We start from the raw sequence: 20,589 nt of genomic DNA, 5'->3' as shown, positions 1-20,589 counted from the left end.
AGTGTGTATCCAGCTTTAGGGCTTGTTTACATTTGCGGTTTAGGGGGTGATAAACCCCCATAGTTCTTTGTGGCCAGGACTGGGTACCAAATCACTTCAGTGGCCCTCGCTTTTCAAAAGGTTGAGCACCCCTGTACTATAGCAAGGCAAAGAATTCGTTTGTAAATGGCATTACATTGTATTTACCATAAAGATTTAACTGGCTGCACAGAGAGCAGGTATGTAGCAATTACAGACATGTGTCTATGTGAATGATTGGACCAGTTCAGTCACTAGAGCTTTGGAGAAACTAATGATGTGTAAGATGCAGTAACTTAAAGTAGCAAGATTTAGATTTACCATGAAATCAGACCATTTAAGATTCTTTGCGGTTGGGTTTTTCATAGAGTAACAGGTTCCTTTTTTAAGCAGCAGTATAGGCTTACCACAGCTTAAAAAGTAAAAAAAAAAAAACAAAAAAAAAAACTTGCAAACTGGTATACTTATAATACACAGTTGTGCCTTACAGATATCCCCAATTTGCCTCAGAAGACCACCTAGTTACATGACCTGTTCAAAGTCATGATACCACAGACCACCATGTCCTGCATTTTATGAATGAAATGTAAAACGTAGACGCAGGGTGCAGTAAACACAGGTGTCATGCAGAGACGGGCTAGGGATACCTGCTCTCTGTTATACTCCATTACATGCCTTAGGCTATATTCACACTTGTGTAACTCCAAAGTTGTACGATTTCTATTGCGACTTTGCATTAAAACGTTGGCCTTGACTGTTGCACAGCTCCCGCATCGATAACATTAGGATGCAACTTTTGAAAGTTTACATTGCAGTCTATCAAAGAATGTGTAGTTCACTTGGTTAAGGGTAACTAGTAGCCACCATCCCTGTATTTCAAGCAATATGTTTTATTCTATACTGTAGGGAAGGGATTCCCAAACAGTCTAGGGGATTTTAAAGGCAAAAAAAAAAAAGCATATTATCTAAAAACATTGCAGCCTATGGCAGTCAATTCTCATGAAAGTCACACCAAAAGTAGTGCAAGAATCTTTTATAAAATTCATAGATTTGAATGACTTCCATTCAATTACATGGGCTGCGATTTGTCATGCAACTTTACGTCCCAAGTTGCGACAAGTGTGACTGGAGCCTTCATTTCAGTTTGTGAAAAATTAGTATACAAGAGTTGTCAAAACAAGCGGGTGATTTTATGCAACAGTAAGTTATAAAGAAAATACATTTATTGTTGAAAATCAAACAAGGAGGCCTGTTTTAAGTGCACGACAACCACAATCCAGACTGGTTTTCTTTAATTCGCACTACAGTTTATAGCAAGCTTTTCTATTTTTGGGTTTTGTTTTTTTTCTGGCACAATAATATCCAATGACATTCTGCTTGATTGAAACAAAGAAAAAAAAAAAAAAAAAAAACACATGATTTAAAATTACTACATAAAGCACAATAATTAACCGGATATATTCTTGAGCACATTAGCCTCATGCTGTGCAATCACACATACAAACATTCACCTGTGCAACACACATTTACAAATTTAAATTCAGTAAACCAACAGAGCAGTCCCATTTTAATGTATCCATGCAGAGAAAAGATGAAGATCCTGCTTCAAGTCATCTTTAATAGACTCAATGCCAAGTGTTCCATAGACCAAGGCAGCGCATCATGAACTTACACATACACTAGTAAAATGTAAAAAAAAAAAAAAAAATGAATGGGTGATTATAAAAAGAAACATTTTGACATAACCTGATAAATATCTCCATCAAGCATGCATTTAATTTTCAATGCTTTCACTAGAATGAGTTATACATCTACTGCATTTGAAATAGGAGTGTTTAACATTTGCACAAATTACATTCCTGGGAATGGTAGATTCTGTTATTCTAAAGTCTTTAGCTCCAATCACGTGTTCTATCCATTTCTGGCAACATGATCTGAAAAACAAAGAAGCAGCTAGGATGCCTGTGTTTTGCTCTCCATCCAATCTCAAGAGTATTGTTTTTGCTTCTTTTCCTGGACAGCGTGCTCTAACTTGTTTTCTCGTGTGTTTGGTTATGGGTATTAAGTTCTTCTTCGGATCCAAACCTCAGAAGGCAGTTTGTACACTTATGGGGCAGGTCTGCAGAATGCCGAAAATCTAAGTGAGTTTTTAGGTCCTCCAGCTGACCTGTCGAGTATTCGCAATATTGGCACAGGTAAACACCTTCTGATGAGTGCAAGTTTAAATGCTCACTGTACTCTAACATGCCCGAAAAGCCCTTCCCACAGTCATCACAGACATGCGGGTAAAAACGAGTATGTTCTATTGCTACATGCCTATTCACATTAGTGTGGAGCCGGCTGCTGAAGCCACACACCTGACAGACAAAGAAGTTTTTACATTTATCAAAGCTGATCTTGTTTAAGAGACTGAATTCTCCCCGTGTTCCGTTGTTATAAGCATCGCTTAACTCAATAAGACGGCAGGTGTGTTCATTCACTACGTGACTGTGCAAATCTTCCGGATCGTTGGTCTCGTGCTCACAGAACTGGCATAAGTACTGTTCATCACAACTATGCTCCTGAAAGTGCAAGTACAGTTCGCTACTCGTGCAAAATTGCAAATCGCATTGTTCACACCAGTAAAGAAAGTCGTTAAAATGGGCATCTGTCACATGCTGACTGAGGCTCTCATAGGAACTGGTCTTGTAATCACAATGCTTACAACTCAGTTGCTCCTCTTCATGTACCTTTTCGTGTTCAATGAGCAAGTCTTCACTAGTATAGCTCTGTTTACATACTTTGCAAATATGAGATTCCGCGCACTTATGCTTTAAGATCATATGCTGTTTTAGATCAGAAAAGTATTTGCTGTTGTAGTCACACTGGTCACAACGGAATAGACCAGCGCTGTTGGCCCTGAGCAGTGGCCATTTTTGTGGTGTTGCAAGGTTAGAGGAGGGACTGCTCTCTGGACTTTCCTGTATTTGTAGTGGGATGTCCTTTATTTCTTCTTCTGTTACAGGTGAAGGAACACACTCAGGCTCTTCAGTATGGATTTCTACTACTGCATCTTCATGGATTGGTTGCGGAATTATTGTTGGAGACTCACAATTCTCCCTACTGTCTCCATTGGTACTAGGCTGTTCCTCTGCAGAGCAAACACAACATGTTATTTAACAATCCCATGTAGATACTGCTATTCGAGCTTACCACCACTCATGTTTTCACTAGAAAAAGCTACTGGCCTCTAAGATCATATCACTAGCACTCTCCTGCTTAGTTGTCCTAACTGGGTGTTTACAATCTTGCATGGCTCACCTGTGCAAGTTTACTCAAGTGATAAAGGATAAGTTCACCTTTTTGGAACATGTTGCACCCTATTTAAAAAGGTGGAACATGTAATATGTTCCAGCAGCTGCAGCCTCTCCCCAATGACGGCAGAAATCTTCTCAGGGGTGCCCGCTGCCACTGTTTGAAAAAACATGGTCGCGTCACTCATTCACAGTCCTCTCTGAATGGGAAACTACAAGTGGCGCTGTTGAGCGCTCTGGCAGTTCATTCTTTCTTCCTTTTAGTGTGCATCTGTGTGCCCATATGAGGTATGAGCAGACAGATAAACTGAAAAGTCTGCAGGAGTGCCACGGGTGCCATGTTTACCAAGCTTCAACTAAAAAAAATAAATCTAATGCACATTTTTTTTACCTGCTAAAAAAAAAAAAAAAAAAAAAAAATGTGCATTTATTATTATTTTTTTTTTTTTTTAAAAAGGTGAACCTATCTTTTAAACCACCAAGAAGTAATGCAGTATTTATTCTAGGACCACTACAAAGACAGCCTGATCTAAGGGAAGGTATCTAAAAAAGGACTGACATTTTATTTTTTCAATAGATTTTTACTGGGTTCTCACATTACTGGACTGTGGAAATTTTTCTTTAAATATACAATAGCTTGAAAAATCCACCCTACCCTAATTTGGTTGCTATTATTTTACTGATAACAGTTTTAGACTAATGCCAAAGTTGGTGGAATTACGGGTTTAAAAAAATGTAATTACAATCTTAGTTCTAGGGAAGAGGAATTATTCATAACACATTTACCTAGTTCCAACATACACAAGGGTAGCATTCGGTATATCTTATATAAATGCTTGACTGCATATGTAAAATTAGCTGAACTAAAAGAACTGAAGACTTGACCCAGGAACTCACTAATGTGCAACGGTCGCTTAGAAGCAGCCATAGTCTGTGCTGAGAAAGTGTCCCCAAGCACCTAAAACAATGATGTCAAAGTGCCCCCGCCCACCATATTGACATGAACAGGGCTTGCACAAATCCCACTTACAGTGAGTGAGCTGGATTCGTGGTGAGAAATGATAGATCTAATATTCGATAGATCGAGCTATCTGGGAACTAAGATGGCTTGTAACTCATCACAAATGCAAACTTTTATTCTGTCATTTGTCTTTTTTACAACAGTACAAAATGGATGTTTCTGGAGCAAGACATTTTTTTTTTTTTAAACAAAATTTTAAAGTTCACATATGGGGAAAAAATATTGAATGATGAAGGGGTTAACAAAAGTGGTTAAGCGACTAAAGTGAGGTTAAACTTTTATTTAAACTTAAAGCAGAGTTCCAGCCATTTTTGTGTTTATTAAAAGTCAGCAGCTAGAAAGTGTAGCTGCTGACTTTTAATAAAACACACCTGTCCCACGATCCAGCGATGCGGCCGGCGGGAGCCTCGGTTCTCTCCCTCTTCTCCCTGCGGCACCGGCATCACAAGTGTAGGCACCCGGCTGTGACAGTTCTGCTTTACAGCCTGGTGCGCACTGTGCATGTGCGAGCCGCACTTTTGTAGTAGCTGGGCAATCTTCTGGGACCTGCAACGTGTCCCAGGAGATTGCAGGGAGTGAGGGGGAGAGGAGAACTTCCGCTCTAGCCTCCTAGGCGGCCAAAGCGGAAGTGGGAGCGGTTATCTGTCAAAACTAGGTACCCACTCCCCCCCCCCCCCAAAAAAAAACACAAGGAGCACTTAAAGCGGAAGTTCGACTTTTGGGTGGAACTCCGCTTTAAGTTTAGTTTTAAACTTAAAGTGGCCTTAAATTCCCAGAAATTTTTTTTTACATCAGTCACTTACCTTCAGGTTCTGGAACTTTAGGGTCAGCTTGTATTATAGAACACACACTGTAACAGTGATCAAAATATATTCCATTGTTTTCAACAGTTTTGACCGGAACAGCAACATCTGAAGAAGAGTATAGAAAAGGTCATTGACAATTTACCCAAAACACACACAGTCAGTCAATTCATGAAGAGAAACTGTTAGAATTCACACTTTAAATCACATCTACTTTTTTTTTTTATAGCTAGCTATAAACACCACATCTCTGATCCAAAATCACTGCCTTCCTGTCCATAGCTGCACAGGGTTTAGCTGAAGAGATTATTGAATACAGGCATTCTCTATGGCAATACTAGCTGCAGAGTATGCCAAAGATAAAGGCTGCAAACACTTTCCAGCTGGCCAGCAGGTCTACATTTAAGGCTTGCTATTAGAATGAGGCTGTGAGAGGAGTGGCAGACAGGGTGACGTTTTAAAGTCTACCTTGGACCCAGGGCTCAACAAACTCTAGGCGGCAGGTCGCATTGGCGACTAGAATTAGCAGTCTGTTCCTGGGCTACACTGCGGCAGGTGTCTTGTTCCAGATATCACAAGTCTCCCGCGAGGTGCGGGATTCTCCCGCATGCGGGCTGCAGCTCCCTGACCCCCGCAAGTGCCGTGTGATATCCAGGCTGTCTATGTCAGCTGTCAGAACGGAGCTGATTCTTCTTGTATAGTTCCGGCTCCGTCCTGTCACAGGCGGAGTGATATCAAATGCACTCCGCCTGTGAGGAGACCGAGAGATTCAGGAAGCATCAGCTCTGCATGGTTCCTCCAGTGCCGCTCCTCACACTCTACGCCAGCAGTGACCGTCAGCAGTAAGTCACATGTGCTAGGGGTGCAACTAGCCCCCAGCACATAACTGTAAAGATCCCAGCATGTGCAGTGTTTCTGACTCCTACCACCATGACCACTTCAAATCACTGAAGTGGTCATGGTGGTTAAAGTGTTCCTTTATTAATATCTCTCAGAAGAAGAAGTAAACCTCTGTATACTGATTGCATTTTATTTGATCATCCTCTAGTTGTGGTAAATTGGTGGGGGAAGGAGGGTTGGCGCAGAGTGCCACCTCCCTGAAATTAGTTTTTGCAGGTTGAAAGGTCTTGTCCCCATGCGGGCCCTGCCTGCCGATGCGCGAACTAAGATGCTGCGCCGGCCGGTAATTGAGACCGCGGCTTTGCGGCCTGCTGTAAGGAGATGCTTACATTGGGGAACTGGCGCCCTCTTGTGGTGGCCGGGGCTGAAACAAGCAGTCACTGGCGGCGCTGAGGGTTTCCCCTGCCTGTTCTCACTGCTCGGAGAAGAGGTTGAAGATGTTGAGGGCTTGATCTGGCACCCTGACCTTACCGGTGAGTGGACAGGGAGTGTGCGGCAGCTGGTCGGAAAAGCATCAGTTCCATTTACAACCAAACAAAGATGGAAACAGTTTTTCTATTTATTTTATTTTTTCCATTAAAATTCATTTTTTTTTATTCTCTCCCTGTCATGCCACACCCGAAGGCCCCTTTCACAGGGGCTGTCTGATCAGGTCCGCCTTTAAGTTTTTAAGGTGGACCTGATCGAACTCTCCAGGCTCCTCTATGGAGTGCTGGATGTCCGCTGACAACCGCCGCCATCCGATCCTGTTGGCCAAAAACAGATGAATGGTCCTACTTTTCATCCGTTTGACGGATCAAATCAGATGGCATCGGATTGAAATGGACAGGCAGTCAATTTCCATCCGAATGCTCCATAGAGGAGAGCGGGACTGTGTCCATGTTCGCTCTGCGCAGAGCTGACAAGACCAGTCATCAAGAAATCGAGAAATCCCCGCTGAGCAAGCGGATTCTGCTTAGCAGAGGGGCACGTGTAGAGGGGCCTAAGGTGGCATGAGTTACTGGATCACCTATCACCTCCAAATTGCTGCACTGTCCTTCCCTAGTGAGCTACTGCTCATCACACCATCAAGCCAAGTACACACAAGCCAAATGACGGGCAACATCAGCCGGTGCAATAAAAACTGTCCGCCATTCAGCCCGTGTGTATGGCAGCCATTCAGACAGAAGCTGGCCATTCGGCATGCGTGAAAAAAAAAAACTGGCTCCTAACTTTCAAGCAAATTTGTCAAGCCCTGCCTTAGCTCTTTCACAGCTTTACAAATGCAGTAAAACATTTTTTACACCCTTTATGTAAAAACTAAAAATTTAAGAAAAGATATGTTCCATTGTGGGGATGCAAAAAAAAAAAAAACAAAACAAATAAGAAAGCGCAGCGCGCTTCGCTCATGCGCAGTAGGGAACTTGCTGTGAAGTCAAAAGGCTTCACTGCCAGTTTCCCTTATAAGGAATGGCGGCGGGCACCAGATCCAAAAATTGGCTGGGGTGTCGACATTGCGGGCTCCCTGGACAGGTAAGTGTCTATATATTAAAAGTCAGCAGCTACAGTAAGCTAGGCCGCTAATTCTAATCGCCAATGCGACCTGGCACATGGGGTTTGTCAAGCCCTGCTCTAAAGCATACTGGGGAGGCCCCCGGGACACAAGATGCTACTCTAAAGCTCCGTACACACACACAGATCGTCGTCATACAAATGTTCGTCTTTTCTCCCCGGGATGTCGGTGTCTGTTGAAAAGTGCAAAGACAGCATAAGGACAGCACAAGAATTTTGTCCGCAGACTTCAGCTGACTGCAGAAGTGATGTCATGTAATGGTTAACTTTCCCTGTGTTTTTTATTTTCTGAGCATGCCCAGTCTTGCAAATCTGCAGTCTGTCGGCTGATTTCTGTACTGACAGGCGAACAATCGTCCGTTCTGGTGTCTGCAGACAAAAATTTTCATGTTTGCAAGAAAGACTCTTGTCCGCGGATTGTGTGCAGACATCTGTCGGAGGCACCATACTAACACGTGTACAATCGGCAGATCTTTCGTCCGCCGACGTTTGTATGACGACGATCTGTGCGTGTGTACGGGGCTTCACTGGCACCATATACCACCTCAGAAAGACTTTGTAATTTGCCTCAATCAGTGAGGTGTTGGAGAGTTTTAGACATATATTGTGCAATTTAACACCAATCCTCCGCTTCCAGCATCTCATTAATGTCTTGTTCCCATTTGTTCATATAAAACAGCTTGGTGGAAACTAAAGTCAACATATTGTAGATCTTGGAGATGTGACCAGTGTGGTTGTTGAGATTCCTGCATAGATATTCCATTGCAGTAGAGGAGGTTAAATCGGAGGTTGTCAACTGGTCCCATAGGTTTAATGAGAACGATAAGGTGGGGCACATTATGACCGGTCTATCTTTGGTTAGCAACCACAACAATTGACTGATTTCTTTAGTTGGAATAGGTGGATGATTCAAGTGTCATCCAAAGAGGGCAGGGCTGTCGAATGTGGAAGCGGACCAGCTGAGCGGCTTGATATTTAGTTAAATTCGGCATGCCCAAACCCCCAATATAATTTCAGTATCTTTTTTGAAACAATTTTAGGTCAGACATATTGATTGAGACTGGAAGAGTCCTAAACAAATATAATATCCTAGGCAGGATATTCATTTTTATTGAGTACAATCGACCGAACCATGAAGGGGGACTATCAGACCATCTGTTGAGATCTTCCAATAGTTTCTTATATAATGGTGTGACATTTTTTTGGTACAGTGTATGAAGAGAGGGGGGGGGGGTAGAGAAAAGTAGGGAAGAGCATCTGTTTGCCATTTGAAAAAGAAAGAACGTTGTAGGGTACGGACTATGTGGGTCTCTAGGGATATGTAAAGCTCTAGGGATAAGAGTGATTGACCATGAGAGTTGCCACCTCATCCCTTTAAAACAGAACACAAATTAATTACACAGGTTCTGAGGCTAATTTAATGCAGAGAAGGCTCCAAGTGAGTTTAATTACCACCTTAATCAGCCACAGAACCTGTGTAATTAATATGTGTTCTGTTTTAAAGGGATGAGGTGGCAACCCTACTTGAGACCTGAAATAGATATGAAGCGCCATAACACCAGGTATAGGTTAGGTATCGAGGTGATTGGGGACGAGAGAACCTAAGGAGGTTGTCCGCAAATAAGGCGCATTTGTGCTCCCGAGCTGCACAATAAATGCCTTGGATATCTGAAGTACCTCAGCTTAATAGCCAGGGGCTCAATGGCAAAAAAGGAACACGATTGGGACGGGGCACCCCTGTTGGGTGCCTCTATGTCAGTGAAAAGGTTGTGAGCTTTCCCCTTACTAACAGTTGAGCTGTGTGTTTGCTATATATAGTTTAACAGTGTTTAGAAAGTTCACACCAAACCCATAGCGTTCCAGGGTAAAAAATAGGTAGTTACAGGAGAGGGAATCAAAGGTCTTTTGCAGGTCTAAGGACAACAGCATGCCTCCTCTCTTCCCCTGCTTGTCCCAGTAAGTGTGTTAAGCTGATAGGACGTCAATTATCCATCTGGTCCGGCCTCTGTCTATTAGGGACAAATCCCACTTGGTCTGGGTGAATATAGTTGGATAAAAAGGTATTCATACGGCAAGCTAATATTTTTCTCATTATTTTCGGATCCACATTTATTAGTGAGATCGGGCAGTAATTTGTAGTCTCCATAATCCTTACCCGGTTTAGGGATGACATGGAAGAAACCACTATTTTCATTTTGCGGTATAGGGAACCTTTTCGCAAATCATTAAAAAGGACCACAAGTGGGGAGTCAAAATGTATGCATATTTGCGATAGTAATGTTCGGAGAAACCATCAGAGCCTGGCGCTTTTGATGGATTTAGACTTTTGAAAGCTGCTAAGACCACCTCCGTAAAAACCCTGTCCATTAATTCTACATGGGTACGTGCTACTTGTGGGAGAGGGAGATATTAAAAAAAAAATCCGCTCGAGCGATTGCAAAAGGTCCGGGAGGTGCATAAAGCTTGGAATAGAAATTAAAACATTTCCCTGTGGGTTTTGGGTTGGCTGACCATTTTGTAATCTTAATTTTGGCAGGGTTATAGGACCTTGGGGTCAGTTTTCTCGCCAATAAAGTGTTAGGTTTGTCACCCATTGTGTAGTACCGATGTCTGGACCAACGGATCTATTTTTCAGCTTTCGTTGTTAGGGTCAAATTCAAAGCAGTTCACGCCATGTCTATTTTGGGTCTAAGGTCTATGTGTGGACTTGATCTCTGTTCCCTTATGAATCGTTAAAGCTCTTCCTCCTGTTGGATTGTGTGCTCACAAATTTGTTTGGCTCTAGACGCAATTTGTTTTAATTTACTGCAGATGGTGGCATTGTGAGCTGCCCAATTGGTACGCGGGGAGGTATCAGACGAGGAGTACTGGCGTAGGGCTGTTTCCACTTCCTTAAAGACAATAGGGTTGTTAAGTAATGAAAGCATTTTCAGTTTTATGTTGGAGAAACCCAGAAGCCCCAAAACTCAGGGTTTTGTTTATGAAAATACCAAATTTAACTAGGAGTGTGTGTGCTTTGACCCCCCTCTTCCCCCAACTGCCTCTTCATTACTGCAATTAGAGATTTAGCTGACTAATCAAAGCATGGTAAACACCTGTTAATAATTTACCTGATGATGCATTTGCATTTGACTGTACTGCGTATCGGGATGGAAAAGAAGTCTTTCTTTTCCGTTTCTTAGGATGTTCATTCATCTCTCTGAAATCTGAAAGCAGATACAAATATCATACTTACATCAAACCATGGTTGTATGTAAACACAAAATAAAATGTAGCACAACAAATAACCTTGGGGTCAATTCACTAAAAGTTAAAAGAACGGGCAAAAAAATATGGTAAAATAACGCTTACGGTAAATCAGTTTTGAAAGCGCAATTCACTAAGAAATTTGCGGTAAATACCGAATGCGGCAATAGTTCGATTTAGTGGTAATTACCGCATCATTTAATAATGTAATTTATCGCATTGAGCTGATTGGTAAGGAGTAGGCCAGTGTTAATTTTGGCAGCAAATTTCAATTTAGTTTTAGTCTTAGTCTTAGGACTAAAATGGCATTTTAGTTTTAGTCCTATTTTAGTCTTCTGCAAGTGTTTTAGTTTTAGTCGTATTTAGTCGACTAAAACTCCAGTATATTTTAGTCGACTAAAACGCCCTACATTTTAGTCGACTAAAACTCATTTTAGTCATCTATAATCAAATGGGTGTAGTTCAATTGTAATGCATTATTTAAGCATTTCTCTACAATTTCCAAACTCATTATATACTACTGCTGGTCCTGGAGTGAAAAATCTAATATGTTATTATTTATGCTTTGAGCATGCACCAGTTAATTTTTGGCAGCAAATTTCGATTTAGTTTTAGTTATAGTCTTTTGACTAAAATGCCATTTTAGTTTTAGTCGTATTTTAGTCTTAAGACTAAAATGCCATTTTAGTTTTAGTCGTATTTTAGTCATCTGAATTGTGTTAGTCGACGAAAACGTTTTAGTCGGTTTTAGTCGACGAAATTAACACTGGAGTAGGCCAGGAAGCAGGCCGCCGCATCCTTAACAATGGATGACTCACGGGAGGAGCCCCCCCCCTCCTGACCCATACTAGGCCCTGGTGATAAATATTGCATATGTTCATCCCTTGTGATAGCAATAAAGTTTGTACAAAAAAAAAAATTTGTATGAAAAAAAAATAAAAGCGCCATTGTCCCACCTTGCTTACGCACAAATGCGAACGCATACGTTACTCCCGCACGCATATGTAAACGGTGATCGCACCACACGTGAGGTTTTGTCACGAACGTCAAAGAGAGAGCAATAATTCTAGCACCAGACCTCCTGTGCCACTCTAAACTGGTAACCTCTAAAGGCTTTTAAAGCTATGGAGAATTTTAAGCACCGTAATTTGCCACCATTACATGGGCAGTCGCAGTTTTAAAGCGTGACATGTTAAGTATCTATTTAGTCGACGTAACATCATCTTTTACTTTATATAAAAAAAAAATTGGGTTAACTTGACTGTTTTTTTTAATTTTTATTCATGAATGTTTTTTTACCCAAAAAATTGCATTTGAAAAACCGCTGCGCAAATACCGTGTGACGTAAAAAATTGCAACACACATTTTATTCTATAGGGTCTATATAAAGTTTGGGAGTTCCAAGTAATTTTCTAGCAAAAACAAAAGTAGATTGTTACATGTACAGTATCTCACAAAATTGAGTACACCCCTCATATTTTATTATACCTTTTCATGTGACAACACAGAAGAAATGACACTTTTCTACAATGTAGTAGTAGTAGTGAGTGTACAGCTTGTATAACAGTGTAAGTTTGAGGTCCTCTCAAAGTACCTCAACACACAGCCATTAATGTCTAAACCGCTGGCAACAAAAGTGAGTACACCCCTAAGGCTCCTTTCACACACTCCGTCCGTCGGACAGAGTTTGTTTTTCTCAGCGGGGGATGGTTCCGCCGATCCCCCGCTGAGCAGGAGGATGACAGCTGTTCTCCGCACTGTGTGCGGAGACACAGCTGTCAGTTCCCCATGCATCTCTATGCATCGGATGGGAACGGACCGTCGGAAAATAGGGTTTACATCCGTCCAGATTTGACGGATCGGATGTCAGCGGACATGTCTCCGCTGACATCCGATGCCCCATAGGGATGCATGGGGGGACGGACCGTTCAGATCCGCCAAAAAAAAACTGACAGGCGGATCTGAACGGTCCGCCTGTGTGAAAGGGGCCTAAGTGAAAATGTCCAAATTGGCCCAAAGTGTCAATATTTTGTGTGGCCACCATTCTTTTCCAGCACTGCTTTAACCATGGAGTTGACCAGAGCTTCACAGATTCCCTCATTAGTGCTCTGGAGCTGCCACAGCTGACATAATTTTAAAACCACTCCCATTAGACCCATGTAGCACAGAGGAACACAGTGATTTCTTAAGAATAACAAAAGGTAGGAATCTGCAACAACATTTGTTAAAATCCTTGCAATGTACAGAGATCACGCAGAGGGGATTGTTTTTTCTCAACAAAAGTGGAGTTACGCTTAAAGGAAGGATTTGTCTCATTTTGCACTGCCTTATAGCAACTGAATTTAAACCTGCCCTTAAAAATTACACTAGAGAATAAAAAAAGTTTGTAGCCCCAAATGACCATGGGGCAAAAAAAAAAAAAAAAAAAAAAAAGGCTACCCAAGACAACTCCTTTATGTGATAGGATATAAAAAGAAAGGCACTACAAATAACTGCAAAGCTGTATCTAAAAGCAGAATATGTACGAGTAAATGTATGACTTACAGTTTGTGTCCACTCATACAGATGAATTCCTTGGGAAGTTCTGATCAGATCTGCCAGATCAGCATCCAATCTAAAACTATTAAAGACATCACAATAAAATAATGGCACTTGAATTTTCTTACAGTTTTTACAGAAAAACACTAAGGTCTTTTTCACAGGGAGGGGGGGGGGGGGGAATCCACTGGGCGGACTCCACTAGCTCATCGGGGATCGATCCATTGATTCCCCACTGAGCTGGCAGGTCCGTCTCTGCTCACTGTGCAGAGATAGACCTGTCAGAGTCCCGCTCTCCTCTATGAGGAGATCGGAGGAAAACAGACAGCCTGTCCATTTTCATCCGCTCCAACCCACTGGATGGATGGCAAGCGTATCGCCATTAGTCTGTTTTAAGCGGATCTTGTCGGATCAGATGACAGATGGGTGTCAGGGGACACGTCTCCACTGACATCCGCCTCTCCATAGAGGAGAATGGGTGGCCGGATCAGGTCCGCCTGAGAAACGAGGTGGCAGAAATGATCGGTCCAATCGTGTGAAAGGGACCTAACAGTCTGATGAACCAACAAATAGGGTTACTACCCCTAAGTGAAAAGTCCCAACATGTTGCCAGTGGTTTGCCAGGGTTCACATGGAACCATGTAGGGCTGCATTCTGTGAATGAGATCTGTAGAAAACAGTGGGCAGTCAGAAACGAGGCTGGTGTAAAGACATTCTTAGCCATTTCAATATCTGCCCAATTTTTAAACTTTGAGATTTTGATTTAGATGAGACCTTTTTCTTCTCTGTAAGATCTGCACACAAATGGAAATGATCTGCCATCACATATTGCAAACAATTTTACCTTTCTGCACTTCAGAGCTGACAAAACATTTGAAGGCAGCTGTTAGCATGCAGTATGGGTACAGTCACACTGCTTACAAACCACTATTATACAGACTTCCTTAGATTTACCAATAACTGTGTCGATGAAAGGTTCTTAAAGCGGTGCTCCACACAGAAGGGGGAAGTTCAGCTTTAAGTACTCCTCCCCTTCCACATTTGGCATGCAATTTTTTTTTTCCTCTCCTCCCTCCCTGCAGTCTTCTAGGACATGTCACAGGTGCCAGAAGCCTGCCAGACCATTCAGGAGGTACAGCACATCTCACGCTTTTGCAGTGGGCACCAGGCTGTGAATTCGCTAACCAATCACAGCCAGGTGCCCACAGTTGAGATGTCAGCACCAGGGAGAGAAGGGATGGCTTGGGTGAGCACATTGCTGGATTCTGGAACAGGTGAGCATGTGTTTATTAGAAGTCAGCACCTACAGTTTTGTAGCTGCTGACTTAATATAAACAAAAATGACTGGAGCTCCTCTTTACATGTTTAAATTCAAGAACACAAACATGAATATTGTTACTACACTGGGACTCATGGGAGGAATTGCCAAAATAACAGCCATAATATTAAACGCCTTTAAATCAGTTTGTTTATTTCCTCAAAGTCAGCAGCTACAAATACTGTAGCCAACGATCTTTAAAAACCAGTTACTTACCAGTGCCTGAGGTCCAGCGCTGTGTTCTCACAGCTTGTTCTTACTGCTGCGGGACCCCGGTGCCGCCATCTTGAATATGGTAGCTGGTTGTGGTTTCCTGAGGAACCACAGCTGGCTCCCCACTGCACATGCATAAAATCGTGTGGTGCATTGTGAATAGCCATGCAGCCTCCTGGGACATGTGACGCGGCAGGGCATAGGTAGGACGTCATCCTTGCCTATGCCAGAATTGCAGAAGTGGGATCTGGTAGCAATGAAATCTGTAACTTGGTTACAGGCTCAGGGAGGAAGAAAACTAGCAAGACTGCACTTGATGAGTTAAAAATAAATGGATGGTGACCCCTACGCTACATGATATCAATAGTGAACACAATTGGTGTAAAATAATACTAGGAAGGTGAAAATAAATTAGTCGATGGTAGCTGCAATACCTGATGTGTTCCCCCAGTATCAGAATAAATAAAAGGTGTATAAATGGAGTTGCACTACCTATAAACGTGAAATGAAGCTAAAGTACTAATCAAGATGCACAACGCAAAAGGTATGTATAAATGATAATTAGAAAAATTGAAAAAAAAAAACAAGTGTTCAGTGAACCACAAAACACATCATTCATGTGTGAGTAATAAATAAAAGTCCCAATGTTGTTAAGAATAAATTCTACTTCTTCAGGAGCCCCTGAAAAAGTGACCTAACCTGTAGTGCGTCTCAGAGCAGAGAGCAGAACGGAAGTGATGCGATTTTAACAGTTTTTTTTTTATGTAAGTGGCACTCTAGTTAAAAAAATTGGGGTTTTAAATTCCTACACTATGGGAGGCATGGTATTTGCTGAACCTCAACATATGGAGGTATGCGAGCAATGAGGTCTTAAAGAGACCAGTACCCCAAACTGAATAGTTCATCTGGGAGGATAAGGAGGAAAACGTCCAAACAAAGGAGACCAGACTACCCAGTAGGATTTAACTCTAAGGCCCCTTTCACACTAGCGGACCGATCAGATCCGCCTGTCAGTTTATCAGGCGGATCTGAATAGATGCCCCATGCATCTCTATGGGGCATCGGATGTCAGCGGAGACATGTCCACTGACATCTGATCCGGTCGGTCAAATCTGGACGGATGGAAACCCTATTTTCCATCTGTCCAGCGGATCGGAAGAGAATAGACAGGCGGTCCGTTCTCATCCGATTCCTCCATAGAGAACAACGGGGACCTAACAGTTCTGTCTCCGCACACAGCGCAGAGACAGAGCTGCCATCTGCCTGCTCAGCGGGGGAAATCGGCGGATCGATCCCCTGCTGAGATAAACGGAGTCCGTCGATGGACTCTCTTGTGTGAAAGGGGCCTAAGGCTCATTTTAATGAGCATTAATATGAGAGTTCTGGGAGCATAGGTGACCAGCAGTGGTGGAAGTGCACATCACCCTATTTACAGTGACCACGGTGGATTGAAGTATTTCACAGAAGTGGAATTTATTCTTAACCATATTGGGACTTTGATTTATTACTCACACAGGATTGATGTGCTTTGTGGTTTACTGAACACTTCTTGTTTCTATTTTTACTCTGTGTTATTATTTATTTGCACCTTTTGAGTTGTACATCCTAATTAGTACTTCAGCTTTATTTCATGTTTATAGGTAGCGCAACTTTATGAGTTAAGTTTCACTTTAACTTAGCTAGCATTAGTAAATAGATTTGATTTTTGTACATTTCTTCAGTTACTTTCAGGTTTCTTGCCAATGAGGTCAAATGAGGTCATACATCCCAGGAGTCTTCAGGAGGGGTTTTCTCAGCTAAGCACACTCTTCTGCATGCATGCCTGAGCTAAGAGCAGATGGATTCCAGGAAGTAAATGCTACACAAGTCTTTTGCCCTTATTCAAGATGGCCATGGCCATAAATGCTAGGGGGTGTTTGTCAAAGGGATTTCTCAACAAAATAAAGCACGGAGACATGGATGGATGAGGGCGTTTGCTTTGAATATTTAAAATTAATTAAATAGTGTTTCTACTGCTCAGATGCAGTAAAAAACCCACTTTAAACACCGACCACACTAGAACACACTGTGTTCAGTTCTCTAGCTGTGCTGGGAACTCATCCTGCTCTATTCCAATAATCAGACTTGTCCTGACACCCCACCATTCACTGCTAAGATCAGTGTGTTGCTGTTTCTCCTCCCCCAGCTCTTATGCAGCTGAGAACAGAGGGAATGTGGTCACTTATAAAAAAAGAGAAAGTATTTATGTTTTTTTTATAGCTATACACAAATGTTTCGCCTTTCATTTCTATTTTAAACTGAATAGGTGGTTTTACAAGGTGATCATTTACAATCACTTAAACTAAAGAGAACAAAGTCTTGCTTTTAGATATACTTCAAAGGATTCATTCACATCACATGTGACAGGACAGACCGGCAGCAGGCTCAGCCTCTCAGAAAACAGCCTGAACCAGTCGCTCCCATCCCTGCACAGCACAGCGCTCCAGTCCGCACTGGAGGGACAGAGCAGTGATTGACTGCCACTCTACCCACTAAAGACCGAGAACTGAGTGATCAGCAATGTTTGATAGCTCGGTTCTTGGTGTAGAGGCAGGCGGGGGGCCAATGCTGCAGCCACCTAGATGACTATAAGCCCTGGTTCACACAGACACGATGTGGGAAACACACAAGGTTCGCTGCATTTCACCGCATTGCAATAGCACAGCAGATAAGCGACACAACAAAACAGATCGCAAAACGCGGTGCGATTGCCAGAATCGTGTGTGTGTGTGTGTGTGTGTGTGTGTGTGTGTGTGGGGGGGGGGGGGGGTTGTTCTGCATCATACACCTAAATGTATGGCTCGAATCGCACTGCACAGACATTACATGTGATGTACAGGGTGAATCACAAGGTGTTTTCCACACACCAGTGTGAATCTAGGATCAATGTTGGTTTTTATTCTTGAACTTCTCTTAAAACAGGCAGTAAGGATCACTGCAGATCACATTCCAGCCAGGTGGCAAGGTCTGCAGCTAGTGTAAACTTTGCCTCACTGTGGATGAGATCACACAAGGCTTTATATTTACAGTGTAAGGTGTGACCAGCATTAGATCATCAGCTCCCAGGAACCTGAATACTCTGTACAGCTTATTATTGGGGGAATGTCTCCAATCCTAGAAAAGGAGGGTGCTGTGTCCATACAGAATGACCTCTACATACACTCCTATGAATGGAGCCCTCATATGACCTTCATCCATGTACACACACTCTCTCATCTACATCACTAGGGAAAGTGGCCACCCCCATACCCTGGAGGTCTACAGACCCCTGCTAGGCTTCTAATGTCATACTGAGACTTGCAGTCCTCCAGCAACTATGAGACAAAAAGAAAGTCCCCCCTACTGGTGAGCCTATAGTCCCCCTTCACCCCAGCAAAATGACTAGGAGAATCCCACAGGCCTTCCTGGACCCCCTCCGCATAGTTGCAGGTATGTACCTTACAAACAGGGTACCACTTACCGCTCCAAACTCACATCAATTTCCAGCCCCAGGACACACAACCAGACGCTACGACGACACTTCGCTCCTGCCTCGGTCTCCTCACGTCCGCCAGGCCGGAAAGTCACGCAATATGGAGCTCATCTCTTCCCGAGGCCCGAGAGCAGCGAGTAGCCGCATGATGCCAGAACGGCTCCGGTAAGACAGGAAGTGAGAAACGGGACAGCGTCACTGTGTGGGCGCCAGGCGGTACTGCAGACTCTGGGAGGAGGGTTTATAGACTGCAGGGATTCCATGGGAGCTTGGGGTTAAACATTCTCTGCTTGTTACACGACTCATCTTCAACTCTCTCAATCAACATTGATTATTTGTATCCCCATGCTGCTAGCATTAGTAAATATATAAAGTGTACTTGTTTTAAACTTTTTTTTTTGTTTACATTTCTTTAGCTACTTCCTGGTTTCTTGCCTAGGCAAATGGTGTTATACATCCCAGGAGTCTTCAGGGGGGTCAACAACTGGGATACTTTTTAGGTAACCTAGGAGTCTTCATGAGGGGATTTTCTCAACTAAGCACTCTCTCCTGGCTGCATGCTTGAGCTAAGGGCAGATGGATTCCATGAAGTAAATGCTAAATGAATCATTTGCCCTTACTCAAAATGGCCACGGCCAATTTCAAAAGGATTTTTTTAGAAAGCAAAAAGACAGCAATGGATGGGGGATGTTTGCTTTGAATATTAAATATGAATTAAATAGCGTTTTTAGTTTGTGTTGCTCAGATGCATTGAAGATCTGCTTTCAGAATAAAACCGGTCTGTTCCTAGAACTATAAATTCTTTGTAACTTTTTTTTTTTAACAGTATTATTGTATATTATGATTAAAATGTGTTCAAATATTACTCTTTTCTCCTTTTTTCATTCTTTGTTATATCTTATTGCTGCTGATCCCCTGCAGCCACTTCCTGTCTATATACAGGTCTGCAGAGTGATAGTTACTTAGCATTTCTTTGGCAGTTTCTGATGGTGATGGTGGACCATGCATGATTAAAGTAGAACTATAGGCAAAACTTTTTTTTTTTTTTTTAGATAGAGTAAGGGAGGGTTTTAACCCCTGTAAGGTTTATTTTTGCTATCTGTGTCCCATTGTGGAGATTTCCCTTCACTTGCTTTCCCATAGCCAAACAGGAAGTGAGGAAATCCCAGCAAATTAAAGGGAATATTTTGGGGACCCCCAGGTTACCAGAACTAGTGTCCCAATTGGAGGATTTCCCCCTATTACTTTTCTGGGGACAACCCAAAGTGTGGGACTCTTTTTTTTTTTTCAATTATAATTGGTAAACAGGACAAATTGACTAAAGACACAAAAAAAAACAACAACACAGGGGTTCTAATCCATTTCCTCTCTATCCAAAACTGGGGGGGGGGGGGGAATTAGACTTTGTTACACTTTTAAAGTTGCATCAAAGACTAAGTTCACAGAATTTATCTGTTTATAATAAGAAGCATATTCTATTGTCAGTTCTGGCCCAGAAACCCAATGTGCTTATTTTTCACCTCATTTATAGAAGTGTTGAACTTTAATCTATCTGTTTGGAGGTTTAACCGCTTTACGACTGCCCGCTGCAGTTATACTGCGGCAGGCAGCCTCCTGCGCTAACCACCGTAACTATACGTCGGTCGCGCGCAGGAGGCTAGGGGGAAGCTGATGCAGCGGGCAGGCGGCTCTGATTGCCAACTGACACCCGCGATCTTTCCCCACTGAGAGTGAAGAACGATTAGCTGTTGTAAACACAGCTGACTGTTCTCCCTGGAATGATCATAGAGCCCATGTGATCCTTCTATATAGGAACACAGGTCTCTATGATCATTTCACAAGCCACACCCCCTACAGTTAGAATCACTCCCCTAGGCTCACATTTAACCCCTTGATCACCCACAATGTTAACCCCTTCCCTGCCAGTGTCATTATTACAGTAGCAATGCATATTTTTAGCACTGATTACTGTAGCAATGCCACTGGTGCCCCCAAAAGTGTCAAAAATGTCAGTTAGGGATCCGATCTGTCCACCATGTCGCAGTCCCGCAAAAGATCACAGATCGCCGCCATTACTAGTAAAAAAAATAAATAAAAATGACATAAATCTTTCCCGTAGTCAGTGGACGCAATAACCAAACAAAATATGCTTATCACAATTTTTTTTTTACCAAAAA

General features: G+C 42.5%; 1 protein-coding gene across 1 annotated transcript; it reads right to left on the bottom strand.

The window, feature by feature from the left end:
* Nucleotides 1–1,702: 1,702 nt before the first annotated feature.
* ZNF639 (zinc finger protein 639) lies at nucleotides 1,703–18,591 on the bottom strand. Its single transcript, XM_082249326.1, has 5 exons — nucleotides 18,401–18,591; nucleotides 13,377–13,446; nucleotides 10,697–10,792; nucleotides 5,136–5,243; nucleotides 1,703–3,148 (listed from the first exon to the last, which is right to left on the bottom strand). The coding sequence occupies exons 3-5, from the start codon at nucleotides 10,779–10,781 to the stop codon at nucleotides 2,046–2,048; spliced, it is 1,296 nt and encodes a 431-aa protein (XP_082105452.1). The 5' UTR covers nucleotides 10,782–10,792; nucleotides 13,377–13,446; nucleotides 18,401–18,591; the 3' UTR covers nucleotides 1,703–2,045.
* Nucleotides 18,592–20,589: the final 1,998 nt, after the last annotated feature.

The sequence above is a fragment of the Pelophylax lessonae genome, assembly GCF_965119305.1.
Source record: "Pelophylax lessonae genome assembly, chromosome: 3".
NCBI lineage: Eukaryota > Metazoa > Chordata > Amphibia > Anura > Ranidae > Pelophylax > Pelophylax lessonae.
The sequence above is the reverse complement of the archived record's forward strand: the minus strand, read 5'-3'. Positions and strand labels throughout refer to the sequence as shown.

What these genes read in the sequence shown, in the direction of transcription:
- ZNF639 (XM_082249326.1), bottom strand. Translation starts at nt 10,781, where the DNA reads ATGAATGAACATCCTAAGAAACGGAAAAGAAAGACTTCTTTTCCATCC. An exon ending in AAATGCAAATGCATCATCAG is followed by an intron (nt 5,244 to 10,696) that starts GTAAATTATTAA and finishes ACTCTTCTTCAG; the next exon opens with ATGTTGCTGTTCCGGTCAAA. An exon ending in TAAAGTTCCAGAACCTGAAG is followed by an intron (nt 3,149 to 5,135) that starts GTAAGTGACTGA and finishes TTTGCTCTGCAG; the next exon opens with AGGAACAGCCTAGTACCAAT.